Genomic DNA, 15,476 nt, shown 5'->3' on the forward strand with positions numbered 1-15,476 from the left:
TTTAAGTGTTCGTTGCAACATAAACTTGTCTTAAACATTGACAGCCGGAAGACAGGGATAAAACTGTTTTTTGTAGAAAGTTCCCTGAAGGGCAAATCTTTCAAATGGAATCACAGAACAGTTATTAATTTTGAAAAAAGCTGTCTTAGCGTTGAAAGTTATTTTTATGATGGAAAGAGCAAAACACCTAACGGGTTCAGTCCTGCAAAGTCTTACACCCATGCATAAATAATTCCCCCGATGCCGCTGTGCCTATGCAGATGCAGGCAGCGATGTGCATGGGGAGTCAGCACCTTGCTGCTAGCACCCAGGTGCTAAGCACGCCTATGCTCCTCGCTGACACTCCTCAGGCAAGGAGAGCTAAAACCATGTGTTTGGGGGACAAGAAATCACGAGCGATAACTTCATTAAGGGCTCCTGTTACTAGAGCAGGACCAAAGCCATTTCGCGTTGGGAGGAGTACTACTTTTAATCTGTTCGAGCAAGACTGAGGCTTCCCACCTCAAAAGATGCATTAACGCTCCAAAAAAAGCACTAGTAATGCAAACATCGGTACGCTGAACCTCTTGCCATCCTTTTTCTCACCAAACGGGAGCAAAAGAAGCAAGAAGTGCATAAACGTATATGCACGTACTGTTCATACAAAGAAAAAGTGATCTATGCCTGTGCTATGATCAATGGTCTTTTGGTTAAGCATCCTGAAAATGAAACGGGAAAAGTACATGTTTGCACACAGGGGCAAAACACGCTGAAAACAGCCTGAAAATGAAACAGCACAGGTATACATTTGCACATAGGGGCATGGACTCGATGAGCACCTTAAAGAGCTACCACAGTATGATGATAATTAATATTAAACTCCAAGAAAGTTTGACCCCCAGCTCTAAAACAGTCAGTGGGGCAGTTGCTAATTATTCCAAGGATCAGTCTCTTGTCTTACACTCTTGTGTTTCCTCGTTGAACTAGTCTATGCCAGATAGTGTGAACTGGCCATCTATTTAAAGGTATCCCAAAAGGCACTTGAACAGAAAAATAAGAAGGGGAAAACCCTGCTTTAAAACTATTTCTGTCCTTCCCTTATTTCTTCTTTTGATGCTGACTCTTTTGGAGCAGGATCTGTGTTTTTTTCTTTGGGTTTTGATCAGTGCCCATTACAATACGTCAAATGAAGCCCTCGGACGTTAACCACATTGCAAGAAAGAGTTTTTGGCCATGAAAACAAAGCCGACATAACTCCTAGGTTGCTGTCTTTAATCACAGCTTCTCTGCATGCACTTTTTGTTTGTTTACTTCCCTGAGCCGCCTTCCAGAGATCAGCAGTCAGCAAGATTTCAGTCAAAGTATTTATATGAGGAAAGCATGCAGGATTTGGTCCCTATACTCACACACACAAAAAAAATGTGCTTCCATTTCTCGTGTTTCACTTCTGATTTCTGACTCTGTAATAAGCAAGTTCTTAACCCCGGGCTAAGCCACCTGGAGCGGATCTGTGTGCCTGCGCAGAGCCTTCCACCAAAAGTTTCTTTGAAGCCAGAGAGGCATCCAGGTTATTTCCATATCCCCGGCTCTGACTCAGCAAAGCCGTTCGACATGTGCTTCAGCCTTACTGGACTTGGGGACTTAAGTAGGCACTGAAGTGCTGGGCTGAATACGATGAAGTGTGGGTCTCCGCTGAAGTGCCCTCCTACCGTACAGCCTAGTGCTGTAGCCTCAGTTTCCCAATGCTGAAAGGAGTCAGTTATTCTTTACATTAACAGAATGATTTTAGAAATTAATTTTCCACAGTATTTTGTTTCTGTGTAGAAAAGGGTGGGAATTTACTTGATTTTTTTCCTAACGTCTCAGAAAATGGCATGATTTCTTAATTAAAAAAAATCCTCTGTGCTGTAGAACTGATCCGTACTTTGCCTGCTGTCTAAGAGACAACTAAAAGCAAGAATAAAATTATTGGTTAGCAAATGCTGGATATGTTAGCAACAAATAATATCATTTCAGGCATAAACAGTGCTGAACTGTAATGTAGTATTTCTACTTGGACTTAGCTGGTGGTGCTTGGATAGCTTTAAATTATGAGGTCAAATACCAGGGGAGGGCAAACCCAAGAGAAAAATTAATATCTTCTTTTTTTTTTTTAAAGCTTTATCTGAATTGAGGCAAACTTCATTAAAAAAAAAAAAAAAAGAAATATATATGTATATAAGAGCCTTTAGCCAAATCCTGCATGCCCTGGAACATTCAGCATAAATCAAACCTCAAGCAGAGATTTGAGGCCCAATTCTGCATCACAGAACAGAGTTTTGCCATCAACTTTGTTGAGTATGGACTCAAGGTCTCAGAGCAGTGTTTGCAAACAGCGTGAAAAAGATTAACAGCAGGTATTTCTTGAAGTAAAAGAAAATGTACAGTAAAGAAAATAAAAGAAAGACGAGCAGTAAAATCTACAAACCTTGCAGGGAGCGGAGGGTCAGCTTTTCCAGCCACTAACCAGGAAGACCTGTGGTAGGCATATCTATATCTTTTATTGTCCACAGGAACTATATCCATTAACACAATGTACTTGGCTTCAGGATCCACTCCCGAGAAGGAAACCCTGATAGTAGGAAACATTCTCCTGAAATAAAGGCAAATCAGAAAATAAACACGTGGATGGAGAACAGAAGTAAGAGAGCTTCTGAGAAGCTGCTAAAATTAAGAATTATATTTAAGCCACCTGAAAAACATTAAAGCATCTATTGATTCTGCTTCAGCATGACAGAAGTTAAAGCCTGAGTATCTCCAATACACACAGAAAGGGCAGCTTGAAGTCAGAACGATTTTTTGGAAGCAAAAAGAAAAAAGGGTAAAAGTGAAAAAGGAGAAATGTACTTTTGCCTGTTAGTTAAAAGTACACAACGATTTCAGGAAACAGTTGTACCTAAGGTACATAAGTCCTTAGAAACATGGATTTTTTTTTTTTTTTTATGGGATCCATACTAGCGTTAGGGAAATATTGCAGAAATTATTTCCGTTGATATTCTCACATATTTTAGATGCATGTTCTTTTAAGCCTGCTCACGATGTTTCTGAGAGGAATTTTCAAAACTAAACTTTCCTTTCTTCACTTAAATTTTGACAAAACGCAACTTTAAAGTGTAAGGTTTTGCCGTAGACCAGCAATAAAGTTAAAAAACTTTAAACGCATTACAAATTTGAACTTCAAACTGCAGATTTTGTGTGTCTTTTTTTTTTTTTTTTTTTTAAACACATGCTGGTAGAGCTCGCTAGTTAGGAAAAAAAATCATCAGGGACCTACTTTAATAACAAGTAACTTTGGGGATTACAAAACCCGACAAGACATTTGGCTCCTCCGAAATGCGTTTGAGTGACCCGAAGCCTTACTGAAGAAACGGCCTGATTTGAGGTGACGAGAAAGCCTGGGATTCTTTTGCACATTTTTTGCAACCGAGAGAAAAGCAAACCAAGCCAAACCCCGGCGGTATTACTTCCCCACCACCCCGCATGTCCCCGTGTCCGTACCAACCCAGCCCCGCAGAACCCCCGCGCCGCACGACGGAGCTGTTAGCCGCAGACCGAGGGATTCGGGACATTTCTGCCCGGCCGCCGGGAGCCCCCGCTTGGATTCCGGCCGCGCCGCGCCGCGCCCCGCCGCCGCCCCTCTCCCTCTGCCCCCCGCGGGGCTCCGCGCCCCGCACCGACAACTAAGGGGCTTCACCCTCCTCCTCCGCTTAGCCCATCCCCGCTGCTCTCCCAAAATAAAAACTATGGGGTTTTGTTTGTTTTCCCTTTTTTCCGCCCTCCCCCCCCCCCCCGCCCCAAGCCACTTTTAGGAAGCTGGCCCCAGGCGACGCGGGGCTGCTCAGCCTTACCTCCCGGATTTGGTGATGATCATCTCGGTACCCAGTTCGTGAAACTTGTCCCAGAGCTCTTTGGTCTCCAGGCTGCAGGAGATTTTGGCCATCTCCTCGCTGGGAATGATGGGGGTGGTGGGGATGAGGGGCTCGGTGCACAGGGGCGAAGGGCTGGTGCTAAAATCCCCGTGAGGGTCCAGGCTGGACAAGTCACTCAAAGGCTGGGCGCAAGAGGATTTCTCAACGAATTGTTCTGCAGGATTTAAGGGGGGGGGAAAGAGAGAGGGGATTCAGCCAGGACGGGGCGACCTACGAGAAAAACTATTTACCAAAAAATAATTTAAAAAAAAAAAAAAAAAGAGGCATTTATCGCTCAGCTGCCCCCCCTCCGGTCCAGCACACCCCCAGATCGGCGCTGTTTCTTAGGCGTCATCTCGTCATTCGAAGGCAGGGGTGGTGATTTTCGGAGAGGAGCTCCGGGAGGAGCCCGAAGCGGTGCCTCTCCCCGAAGGCGCACGGGGGGAGATGCCCGGGGGGCGGCGGGGAGCAGTGCGGCCCCGGCCCCATCCCCGCCCGGCTGTTACCCGCTGCCCCCCGCTAACCGAGGCTTTGCACGGAAAGGTCACTAATTCTCATTAAAACGGGAGCGCTTGGCTCCGGGGGGTGCTGAGGGCCGGGGTCACGCTGGGGGAGCGCGGGCGGCGGCTCCTAAATGGCGCTGCGTAAGACAAGAAGGAGCCGGAGCGCGGCCGCGCAGGCTCCGCGCTTCCTCCGCGGGGAAGGCAGCTCCTGATACTAAACTCAACGCTAGGCGCGGGCTTACCCGCCCGGAAAGCCGGATCTGCCCAGCCTCCCGGCCGGTTTGCCCAGGCTGAACCTGCGCGGGTGCGGTAGCTGCCGCCGGCGCTGGCCGCCCGCCGCGGCTGGCTGCCGCCGGCGCTCCCCTCGCTGCAAGCCCCGGGAGGCTTCAAACCGGGACTTTCGGCCGAAGGAGAGGAGAGGAGGGAGCGGGGCTGCGGGGGCTCTGCCCCGGGGGCCTCTGCCCCGGCCCCAGCCCCGCCGCCCGGCCAGAAACGGGATGCGCCCAAATGCGCCCTGCCCCTACCGAGAAAGATTTCGCCCAAATCTCGGGCTAATAAAAGCCGAGTTACAAGCAGTCGTTTCCCTTCGATTTCTAATTGAATAGCGTGGGGCAATGAGTTAAAAGAAATTGTGAAATTAATTAAGCGAGCGTTTTCAGGAAGGAAAAAAAAAAAAAAAAAAAAGGAAGAAAATTAGCCACCTTTAACACAAGACCGTGTAAATACGTCAAACGGGAATACTACAACATTCCCGGCCTACGTTATCACCTAGAGTAAAAAATAAAGTTTACAGTGAATTCCTGGACTATGTGAAATCTATTGAGTCAGTTGGTTAGATGGAGCAGACGCAGCTGCCTTTTCTAAATTCCTTTAAGCTTGACTGTAATGTTGTTCATTGGCACCCTGAAAGCTTAATACACTTTTTTTTTTTTTTTTGTAGTTTTCTGCGAACTCTTGGGTTTATGCAAGGACCACAAGCCGCAGAAATTGAGGGGGGAGAAGGGAAAGATGCTGATGTTTTTTAAAAGCCTTCGGGAATCTGCATCGAGGCGACCGAATAGAAGCGAAATGGCTTACCCGAAAATCGCGGGGAATTACTATAACAATCCTCCCAGTCGATGTAGAGTAAAACAGTCTATATGAGCCTACATCGAGTAGCTGTGGAGCGAAGGGATTTTCAGGTCTACGCACAAGTTTTACTACCCCTTTTAAGCCTAGGCACGATAGCGGAGATTCTCTTATTTGACTCCAAAAACATAAATGATTTGCAATAAATATTTAAGAGGTTCATTTCATACCAGCGAAGAGAAATGCAACTACCTTAGGGTGTGAGATTATTCTACGGGTGGCGAAGCTGGAGAAATAAACGGCGTAATTTAAGCCGGAGGAATTTAGGAAATGGTTTGCGCTAGGAACAGCCTCGCCTGCAAACGGCGGTGGGTAACGAGGAGACTTAACTGGCTGTCGCGGTGCGGCTTTTCCTTCTGCCGGGGAAGGCTGTGGGCAGGGGAGACCCGCCGCTGCCCGACCCGGCTGCCGCGGCTTTCAGGCGGCTGAGCCCGAGCGGAGAGCGGGCTGCGCCGGGGACGGACGGACGGACAGACGGACGGACGGGATCTCCGCGCCCCGCGGACGCCCGCGGGCCACCCCCCGTCCCCACTCACCCAGCGGCTTGATGGTGCTTTCGGGGGACTCCTTGTCCTTGGAGCTGCCGCTCGACATGAGGGCGGCGATGGAGAAGGCGTTGGCCCGGGAGGAGAGCTGCGGCTTGGGGGGCGGCGTGTACTCCATGGCCAGCCGGCGGGGAAGCGGCCGGGCACGGCTGGGCTGGGGCGAGAGCACCGGGCGGCGGGGGGGAGCGGAGCGGGGTTACCGGGCGGGAGGGAAGCGCTCTGGGCCCGGCGCTGGGCGCTCCCCCGCCTTAACGCGGGGCCGCCGAGATCCTATCGGCCGGCGGCCAATCGGCGGCGGGACACGTCAAGGGCCCCGGCCCGGCCCGGCCGCGGAGGAGGGGGCGGAGGCGGGCAGCAGGAGGAGGAGGAGGAGGAGGAGGAAGAAGAAGAAGAAGAAGAAGAAGAAGAAGAAGAAGAAGAAGAAGAGGGAGAGAGGGAGGGAGGGGAGGGGTCTGCGCGCCCGCGGGTGGGTTCCTCGCCGCCGCCGCCGCTGCTCCCCCCCCCCCCTCCGGGCAACCCAGCCCCGCTGCCCGCCGAGGCCCCGGCTGCGGGAGCGGTTCGGGGTGCGCCCCCCGCTCCTCTGAGCCCCGGGGGGAGGGAGAGAGGCCACACGGCCGGGGATGCTCCCGAGAACTCCCCAGACAATTCGCTTTGTCGAGGCAAGAATCAGTGGAGAGGTGGTCGAAAGGAGGAAAAGACATTGTTCTCTTTTTTTTTTTTTCTTGTGCGTGTGTGTGTGTCAATTTTCTATTTTAAATTCAAATGTTAAAAGACCACAGCTTTTCAAGCAGCCGTTTCGTCGTTGTGTGCCTTCTGCTGGGACAGAAGGTTCCTTAAGGCTGACCGGGCACTTGGTCTGCCTGCACCGCATCCCAAATATTCTCATCCCAATCAGATGTACTCGCCCCGACCGACTCCAGGTGAGACCCTTGCTGGGTTCCCGTCCCAGCCAAGCCAGTGCGTGGGCCACTGGCGGCAGTTGTCTTCAACTCCGTTTCATCGGCTCCACCAAACTAGATGGTATTGATCAAGCACGTAAGACGGAGAGAAAACCAGGACGGAGCGATGGTGCCAACGAGCAGATTATCCCAAAACAGTGATTTAAGTCAGTTGCTCACCAGTGCGCTTTTACACGCATCACGTAAGCATCCTCCCGTAAATAAAAAGCGGGCAATCTAACTAAAGTCCTTTAAATAAAAAGAGGGCTGAAAAGATTTCCTTGCTAAAACGACTCAAGAGGACACGCAATTTTTTTTACTGAAGTGCCAACTCCTAAACCCAAAACAGAATCCGAGCAGCTTTTAATACGCCGGCTTGTGCCAAGAGACATACCGCTGGAAGGACTGCCCCCGGCCAGGTACAGATCTGTGCCACGCCTGCTCCTGCTTAATTAATTAATGCGAAGGAACATGTATTCGAGTCACCCTGGCCGCCCGTTGCAATCACAGCCAGGGAAGTGGGCGACACAAATTAGTGCCTTGTCGCTTTGAAATGAGCGAGAACCAGCCGCGCTTTACCCTTTTGTTGGCTGAATTTGCCAATAGAATATATAGATAGAATAGAAAGAATAGAATTAAAAAATATATGTGTTCTATCGCGAACAGGACCCGTATTTAGAAGCGCCTGAAGCGTTTGGCAGAGGGCTGAGGACTTCGGTGTGGCCCACAGTGGTCCGGGGGGCCCGGTCTTGCCCGAGGCGTGAGCTGGGGGAGAGGGGCGCAGAGCAAGAGCCCCGCCAGCCCCCCCGGCCGGGGAGCCAGGAGCCCCGGCGGCGGCAAGGTCAGCTCACGAAGCATCGCCTCTTGCCGCGGAGAAAACGAGGCGAACGATTCTCCCGACACCAATCCCAAGAAAGCAAACGATATAAAAAAGAGTCCCCACATCGCTTGACCGCTTTGCCCCGAGGGAGATCCCTCCTTTTAACAGCGCGGCTTGCCTGCGGGACAGCCCCGCTCCTGAGGCCGCTCCCGGCGTGCGAGGGGTGGCGGCGGTGGGACGGGGGTCCCGGGGTCCCGGCCCTGCGCTCCCTTGGCCCGGCCTGAAAAGCAGGGTCCGGCCTGCCTGAAAAGAAAGGCAAGGGAGGGTACAAATAGTCTGGGGAATTATTCTCTTCACCCTTCCTGTGGTGATGGCTAAGTCCCCTTTGGTTTCATCGATGCGCCGCGCAAATAAGGATAATAAAAAAGCCAAGCCCCCGTCGAAGTAACAGCGCAGACCCTGAAAAAAAAAAAAAAAAAAAAAAAAAAGCTCTCCCTTTCCCCCTGCTTATCTCCGTCCCCGAGCAGCCAGGTCGCACCATACCTGCCCCTAGCAGGGGCTGCTCCCGGCGTGCCCGGCCCGTCGGGGCTCAGGGGAGGGGGCGGCGGGGGACGGCGAATATTTCGCTGCTGCCCGCGCCTGGCTGGAAAACACCGACCTGCGGGGATCGGCTCAGCCCCGGGACCTGCGGCAGCGCCCGGACCCCTTTCTGCTTTTCTTCGCCGCGGGATTTCCAGCCCCGCCGGGTGACCGGTCACTGCCTTTGGCCGGGGGAAAAGGACTCGGCCCCGGCGGGGGGCAGCGGGGAGAGGGGCACGGCGCGGCCGGGCGAGAGGGGCACCGAGGCCGCGGCGCGGACGTGGAGCGGGGACGGGGCTGGCGATCGCCTGCGGGCAGGGGGTTGCTCCCCGGGGAGAGGGACCGGCCTTGGGGCCGTGCGGGTCCCTGCTCGTACCTCGGAGACCAAATACCAGGGTGGAAAGAAATCGGGGGCTTCGTTTTATTTTATTTTAAAGGGGGTTCCCTCCACACGGGATGGCTCTCGTTTGCTCAGTTAAGCCATGCAAGCTTTCGCTCTGTCCCACGAGAATCTTTATTTTCTTAGTTTTTCCCCTCGCTCCGCCTCCGATAAGGAAACGAGCCTTGTCTAGACGCCCAGAGCACCCCCTCCTCCCCCGGGGGCAATGACTGGGGCTCGGGTCGGCCGCCTAATCCTCGCTGCGGCTCCCTCCCCCGCCGGGGCCGAGCCGGGGAGACACGCGGATCCGGGGACGCGAGTGGGGAAGGGGAGAGAGCCCAGCTCCTCTGGGCTGCTCCGCCGCCCCTGCCCGTGGCCCTCTCCGGGGATGGGGGTTGGCTTTCAGAGACGGGGGGTGTCGGAGGGACACACCGCTACCCCAGTGCTCTTGGTTCCCCTCTGCTTTCCCAATCAATGTAATTAACAAACCCCTGCGCGCTCTTCCCGGGGGATGCGAGCCGGAGCGGCCGGTCCCCGCCGCCCCCCCCAGCGCCCACCGCCGCTGTGCCGACCCCGCTCCCCAGGGCGGGGTTACAAACCCCGCTGCACCCGAGCAGGGCGGTTGCCTGATATGAACCCGTTTAAATGAAACCCTTCGTTATTTCTTTATGCCTGTGTAAAGAACACGCCGTCTACACCGCAGAGTTTGTTTTCTATCTAGCAAATCCAGGTGTTTGTCGCTAGTGTCAGTCTGCTATGGCAGAGCCATTTCATTAGGCTTCGGTATGCTTTCAAAGTACCTTCCCCCCCCCTCCTTTGCGTAAAAAGCTCCTTGCTGCCTTGTGCTCTGGCAAAAACCAGCGTGCGGGTGATCGCTGCGGGTAACCGCTGCGTACCGCGTTGCGCTCGGTCAGTTACCTGCTTTAACCAGGATGAGAGCTCAGTTTCACCGTCGGGTTTCAAACAGGGGGCTTGCAGCCCCCCTCCAAAACGTCTCTCTGATCCCTGAAAAGCAAAGGCGAAAAACCTGATCCCATGAAAACGATGAACACCGCTTCTTCCCGGCCCTTTGCTCACCTAGCCAAAATCACGAGGGGAACGAGACAGGAGGGACAGAAACCTACAGAAACCCGCCAGGAATCCTAGCGTCCTGCCGAGCAGGAGGGATGATTTCAGGTGCGTTTTTGCTTGGGTGACATCAGCTCCGACCCTGCGCGGTTTTTGCGCGGCCGCGCAGCCCGACCGGCGGGCGAGGTGTGCGGAAAGGGGCGCAGACCGGGCGGGGGGGGACCACGCTCAGTTTTTAAGCAACTGTTTCGCGCAGTGATGAGAGGGGCCACCACTTTTTTTTTTTTTTCTTTTTTTTTCTTTCTCTCGCAAAAGCCCCCACGCCTCAGGGACAAATCTGTAGGCAGCCCCGCGGCGGTACCCGTGGGGCTGTGCCCCGAAACCGGCCCCGGCTGCTGTTTCCCTTCAGAGCACCCAGCTGAGCTGACAGCGGCCGCCCCTTGGGATAACCTGGCATTTGCATCCCATCCCTCCTCCTCCGTTACTTCCCCGTCTCCCCTCCGGAGCCGTCGCCTGTGCAGAGGGCGAGACCACCCCACAACCCCCCCCCCCCCTTTAATTAGGAGCCGAGGGGTGCGGGGTGCCGCCTTCCCATCGCCCGGAGCTGCCCGGAGCCGGTGCCCGACCCTTCAGCCCGCTGCAAGGTAACCCGCCGTGCCGCTTCTGGCTCGAATGCATCCCCGCCTCGGGAGGGGAGGAGTTAAAATCTTTTCTTTCTCCTTTTTTTTTTTTTTTTTTTCCCCTCCCTTGTAGATGAAAACAGCTTGTCCTATGTAAAGAATCGTGTTTATTCGCTCGGGCAGAGTCGCAAAAGCGCCCGTTCCTGCCTTGCGAGAGCATCGCTGCTTTACAGAGCGATGGCTACAGGGCTGCCGGCTCCGGCTCTGCTCCTCGGCAAGCTTACGCGATTATCAGCTCTGCTCCCAGGCTTTTTTTTTTTTTTTTTCTTTTTTCCTCCTCCGCTGCACATAATGACATTGCTCTCTCCGCCGGCTTCACCCTCTCTTTCCGCTCCCCGCTTTCGGAGCAAACCCCGTTCCCAGCGCTATTTCTGGGGCGGGGGTATCTCCCCCTTCGCCGCCGCCATCGAGGCAGAAGCCCAGGTACCCGAGATCCGATTTCACAACAAAAACATCTCAATGTCACCTACACCGAGAAGGTGGCTTATTGGAGCAAAATGCGAGGCATTTTAAACCCATTAGGCATCTCCCAGATGCAAATCCAATGGTGGAAAGAGAAAGGCTCTATTAAGACCCGAGGGCTGACAATTAGATTATAGTCCAATTGCCAGTGGATAATGTGCTAAAAGCTTTCCCGCTTAGTGTAACTCCTCGCTGAAAATTATTCACACTTTGCAGGCTACCGCACTCCTGAACGGGAGACGTCTTTGTCCACGGAGAGCGCGAACGGCCGGGCAGAGCTGAACGCACGCCCGGACACACGGACACCCGGACACACATCCGTCCTGATCAAAAGCCGTACCAGCAGACCTGCTTCTGGTGCAAGCTTACGAGCGCCCGCACACAAACCTGCGCATCCATAGGCGGGTAATCACCTATTCAAACGTATATATACACTGTGTGTACACACGTCGGCACGTCAGCCGGGTGCGATTAGACTTTTACGCCCCTTTCACGTGCAGAAAATGCACTGTATTTTCCATATAAACCTAAAGTTTACGCTTAATGGAAGCGATGACATTTTTATTAAAAAAAAAAAAATCCGAGTTTGGGTACTCCACAGATTTTTTTTTTTTTTTTCTGTTTAAAACAGTCACTAAAAGCTGACGAAATTTTCACTAAGGGTTTGTACTCTTAACGCTCTGCAGCTATAAGTTGAAGCATCACCGAGCGGTGCAAGACTCCGGATGCGATCATTTAATTCAAATATTGCAAAATCTCCTTAGGTTTTAAGATTAGCCACCGAGAAAGCTGCAGCAAAAAGTTATTTTTTTCTGGCCTGAGCTTATTAGCACCCCGACTAGCCACCGAGGTCGTTATCCAATGCAATTACTTCTCCCTCTGGCAGGCAGCACGTTTTAGCCAGCCGGGCTGGTTTCCCCGAGTGCAGGCAGCGAACAGGCAGGGGTTGAGGAGTTTGCGGCTGCCTGCCCTCGCCGGGGGGGAGGAAAGCCTTCCTCCCCCCCCGGCGAGGGCAGGCGCTTGCACCCCCGGGAAGGGGATGCTCCAAGGCGGCCGGCCAGCATCTCCTCCAGCCCCAGCGGGTCAGGGGGGTCTGCCCTGGACAGGAGGGGGTCCAGGGCAAATTTGGGCTCCCCCCATAGCGAGATGGGGTGGGGAGAGGCAGCAGGGCCTTTCTGCCTCCATGCAGTACGTCTGCCCCCTTTCACATCACGTGTACCAGAAGTCATGAGCCTTTTTTACTACCTTTTTAAAAAAAATTAACACATAAGTTCGTCTTGCTCACCTTTCCCAATTTCATTTAATTGAAAAACCAAAGGAAAACAAGTCATCCCCAACAGCACTCGGGACAGCCAAGACCTGCGCAACACACCGTGCATCTGCAGTGCCCAAGCGCCCGCTTTGGATTTTGGGGTTTGAAGCAATAGTCAGTGGTGTTACAAAAAGCCACATGATCTTTAACACTCTATTTTTACCCACCCATTTCATGCTCAATTTCAAACCAAGGTCCTTAAGAGCCCTTCCACCTGTTTTGCAAAGTCAGAGGAAACATGCATTGAATTAACTGGCAGAACGAAGCAGAAAGGCTGGCATGTTGGAGGGGTGGATAGGTTCAGAAAACTCCTTCACAGGTCTTAAAAAAAAAAAAATCAGAGAATACAAAGTTCTCTATTTATGGTCCAGCTACTTCATCGTATGGGACTGTGTTTCAATGGCTTGCAAAAGGATCTGTTTGCCTGCTTTCTTTACACAAAAAGCATTTTTAATTTCTTTACACATAAAGCATTTCAGAACACTCTTCAAAATTTCATAAATCATAAAACATGACTTGCTTACTTAGTGGATGGGAATATTTTTCAACATGAAAAATGTGTGCGTAGGTATACATATCTACACACATATGTCTGCAGCACCATAGATTTAAACTTGCCCAGTAGTGCTTTTCTTAGTTGCCTTCCATGATTCAATACAAGCAACCCACCATCTGCCGCAGCGTGAGATTTACTGTAAGCTGAAACCACTGCTTTGGACCAAAATTTTAGTGCAAAACAAGACTTCTGTATTTCAGTGCTGATTTTAAAGACGTAAAAATGTATGTCAGTGATGTGGAAGCTGTTTGCCAGAGCATCTGAAAAATCTCTTCTACTTCATGACTTTTGAAGTCTCACTGAAGTCATTATGTCCTGACAAGCATACGTACGTCTGTCTGTTTGTCTGTGCTAGAGATAGGACTGAGCTCGTTCTTGACTTTCAACTTGAAGATGGAGCAGCAGTTCCTGGCAGACTGTAAGCTTGTGATGGTTCCCTCTCCTTTGATCAGGTACTGTGGTCCTTCCGAAATTTGGGGTTTGCAGTTTCCAGGAGAGCTGCCCCTGCAATTGTTTGCTGGTTGAAGCAAATCTCTGGCTACTGAGTGATGTGACTGTGCAGTGGGACTGCTTGGAAAATGTATTCAAGCTCTTGGAATTGTATCAACTTTTTTTTTTTTTTTGTATGGGGGACAGGTATTTTATGTGAAAATGTTTTAATTTAATTTTCTTTCAAGCCTTCTTGACTTCTTTCATATTTCATATTTGATTTTCAAAGAATTATTCAATAAATCATCACTTTTGAGGTTTATTACATTGGTCTTTTGTTCGCAATTTAAACATTTTTGATCATTGTGTATTTAAAAGACACAAATAAACAATACATTGCCAATAAAAAGAATTTAAAACAAACTCAGCTAAATAAAAAAATCTCAAGGAGCGTTTTTTGGGTTAAAAAAAAAAATCAGACTTTACACAGCACTCAATCTTAAGATGATCCCATGCGCATTAAAAGAAAGGGCAATTTTTTCCCTCAACTTTTGCAGGCCTTGGATTGGTACGAGAATTTCAGAGTTGCCTGTAATGGCGATTTGAAAATAGGAATAGCGGGAAGTGTGGGGAAGGATAGAAACCTCAAGAACTAAGAAAAACTTTTCTGGAAAATGCTAAAACTTTTTTTTTTTTTTTTTTAAATAGAAGAGTCTCTGGTTTTGGGTCTCCGTTTCGAGATGTCTTGGGTGTTACTTACTTCATCTAGATTTATAGTTCCTTGACACTTCTTTTGTTGTGTCCAAAGTTTTGTCCCAAAATATCCAAAGCTAAGAACCTAAAATTAGAGACTGCCTTTGAAACTGCTGACCTCTGCATATTTTCCCTCTGTGAACATACAGCAGTAGGAATACGCCCAAAGACAACCAGTTTTGCTTTGAGGGCCAGTTGTAGAAAGAATTAAAAAAAAAGACTATCAGCCATTTTCCAAAAACTTCAGTAGCGGAAGCTTTTCCGTTTTTGCCCAGTGAGGCATCTACATTTTGTGTCCCACATCTCTCCTGGCAGATGTAAAAGAAAATGGTAGTTTAAAAAAAAAAAAACAAACCAAAAAAAAAACCCGAAAAAAGTGAGAAAACAAGGAGACATCAGGTGAATGTAGAACAAAGAAGATTTAATTTCTGGCCTAGTGAACTCAAAGTGAGAAGCAGCGTCGTGATTTACAACTCTCCCAGACCATACAGAGCAGCTTGTAATAAAGTGTGTTATATGGTCTGGGAGCAGCACTGCTGTCACCAAGAAACTGCTCTAGCAGCCTTCTGCTGTCTGAAACCTTACAGCCACGGTGGCAGAAACCTAGCGCGCGCAGATAGGGCCGCGCTGCCGGATCCATCAGGCACTGCAGATGGGGCTGCCAGATATTTCTGGCTTATTTCCACGCTGTAAGGACAGAGGGAGAAGCATTCCCACACCACGGTGCGGTGAAAGGCATCGCTTTTGCTTATTTTAACAGTATGGGGAACAGGATTGGGGGTGTTCTGGCATGAAAAGGAGGTTGTTGTGTTTTTTTTTTTTAAGCCTTCAATTTCGAAAGTATTCAGGATTAGGGCTTGGAAAACATATTTCAGTACCCATAACATACCGCTGATTTATCTGGCAACAGCTAAGCTTGCAGAGGGAAACTAAGCTTATTTGAAATAACGTCGTCGTAAGTAACATCGGGGGAAAGCAATTCACAAGTTTGTGTAATTCCCAGCATACGCCTTGCTGGAAGGCTGGCACCGAAAGGGTTTTCATTTCAGCAGCGCGAAGACAACTGTATGAGCTAAGCGCTTCCTGCCCTGCCCGCGCGGGTTTGCAGCGGCAGCCAGCTTGCTTCCATTATTTATATCAAAGCGAGGAAGCCAATCAACCTGGAATTTGCACCATAAAACGTGGCTAAAAGCCAGGTAGGTTGCCACCAGCTTTCAGGCGATCAGAGGTGAAAATCTGGCCCCTTTAAAGTTAACAGTTCATTTCGCGTGGATCAGAGAAGAACTTGAACCAATACTTCAGTTCAACCTTACCAAGCTTCTCACGGATTTTTAGGCTGGTTTTAGAGCTTAATTTGGGGACTGTAGTACAGCATTCGTGATGGATGCTAAAGCTTTC

The 15,476-nt window shown here is 50.5% G+C and overlaps 1 protein-coding gene and 1 long non-coding RNA gene across 2 annotated transcripts in view; one reads left to right on the forward strand and one right to left on the reverse strand.

Annotated features, from left to right (window-relative positions):
* The window catches only part of TBX20 (T-box transcription factor 20), a 39,894-nt gene extending 33,595 nt beyond the window's left edge, over positions 1–6,299 (reverse strand). Inside the window, exons 1-3 of the mRNA XM_087767738.1 lie at positions 6,094–6,299; positions 3,867–4,101; positions 2,447–2,611 (exon numbers count right to left, since the gene is read on the reverse strand). Coding sequence (XP_087623864.1) covers positions 2,447–2,611; positions 3,867–4,101; positions 6,094–6,220 — 527 coding nt within the window. The 5' untranslated portion in view covers positions 6,221–6,299. The remainder of the gene's footprint in view (positions 1–2,446; positions 2,612–3,866; positions 4,102–6,093) is intronic.
* A 3,629-nt stretch (positions 6,300–9,928) lies between these two features.
* LOC148057566 (uncharacterized) lies at positions 9,929–13,520 on the forward strand. The gene is made up of 3 exons (XR_015700117.1): positions 9,929–9,994; positions 11,245–11,433; positions 13,252–13,520. It is a non-coding gene; the product is annotated as an uncharacterized LOC148057566 (long non-coding RNA).
* The last annotated feature ends 1,956 nt before the right edge of the window (positions 13,521–15,476 follow it).

The sequence above is a fragment of the Nipponia nippon genome, unplaced genomic scaffold (genome assembly GCF_047370975.1).
Source record: "Nipponia nippon isolate SJK-2023a ecotype South Korea unplaced genomic scaffold, ASM4737097v1 scaffold_1, whole genome shotgun sequence".
Classification (NCBI taxonomy): Eukaryota; Metazoa; Chordata; class Aves; order Pelecaniformes; family Threskiornithidae; genus Nipponia; species Nipponia nippon.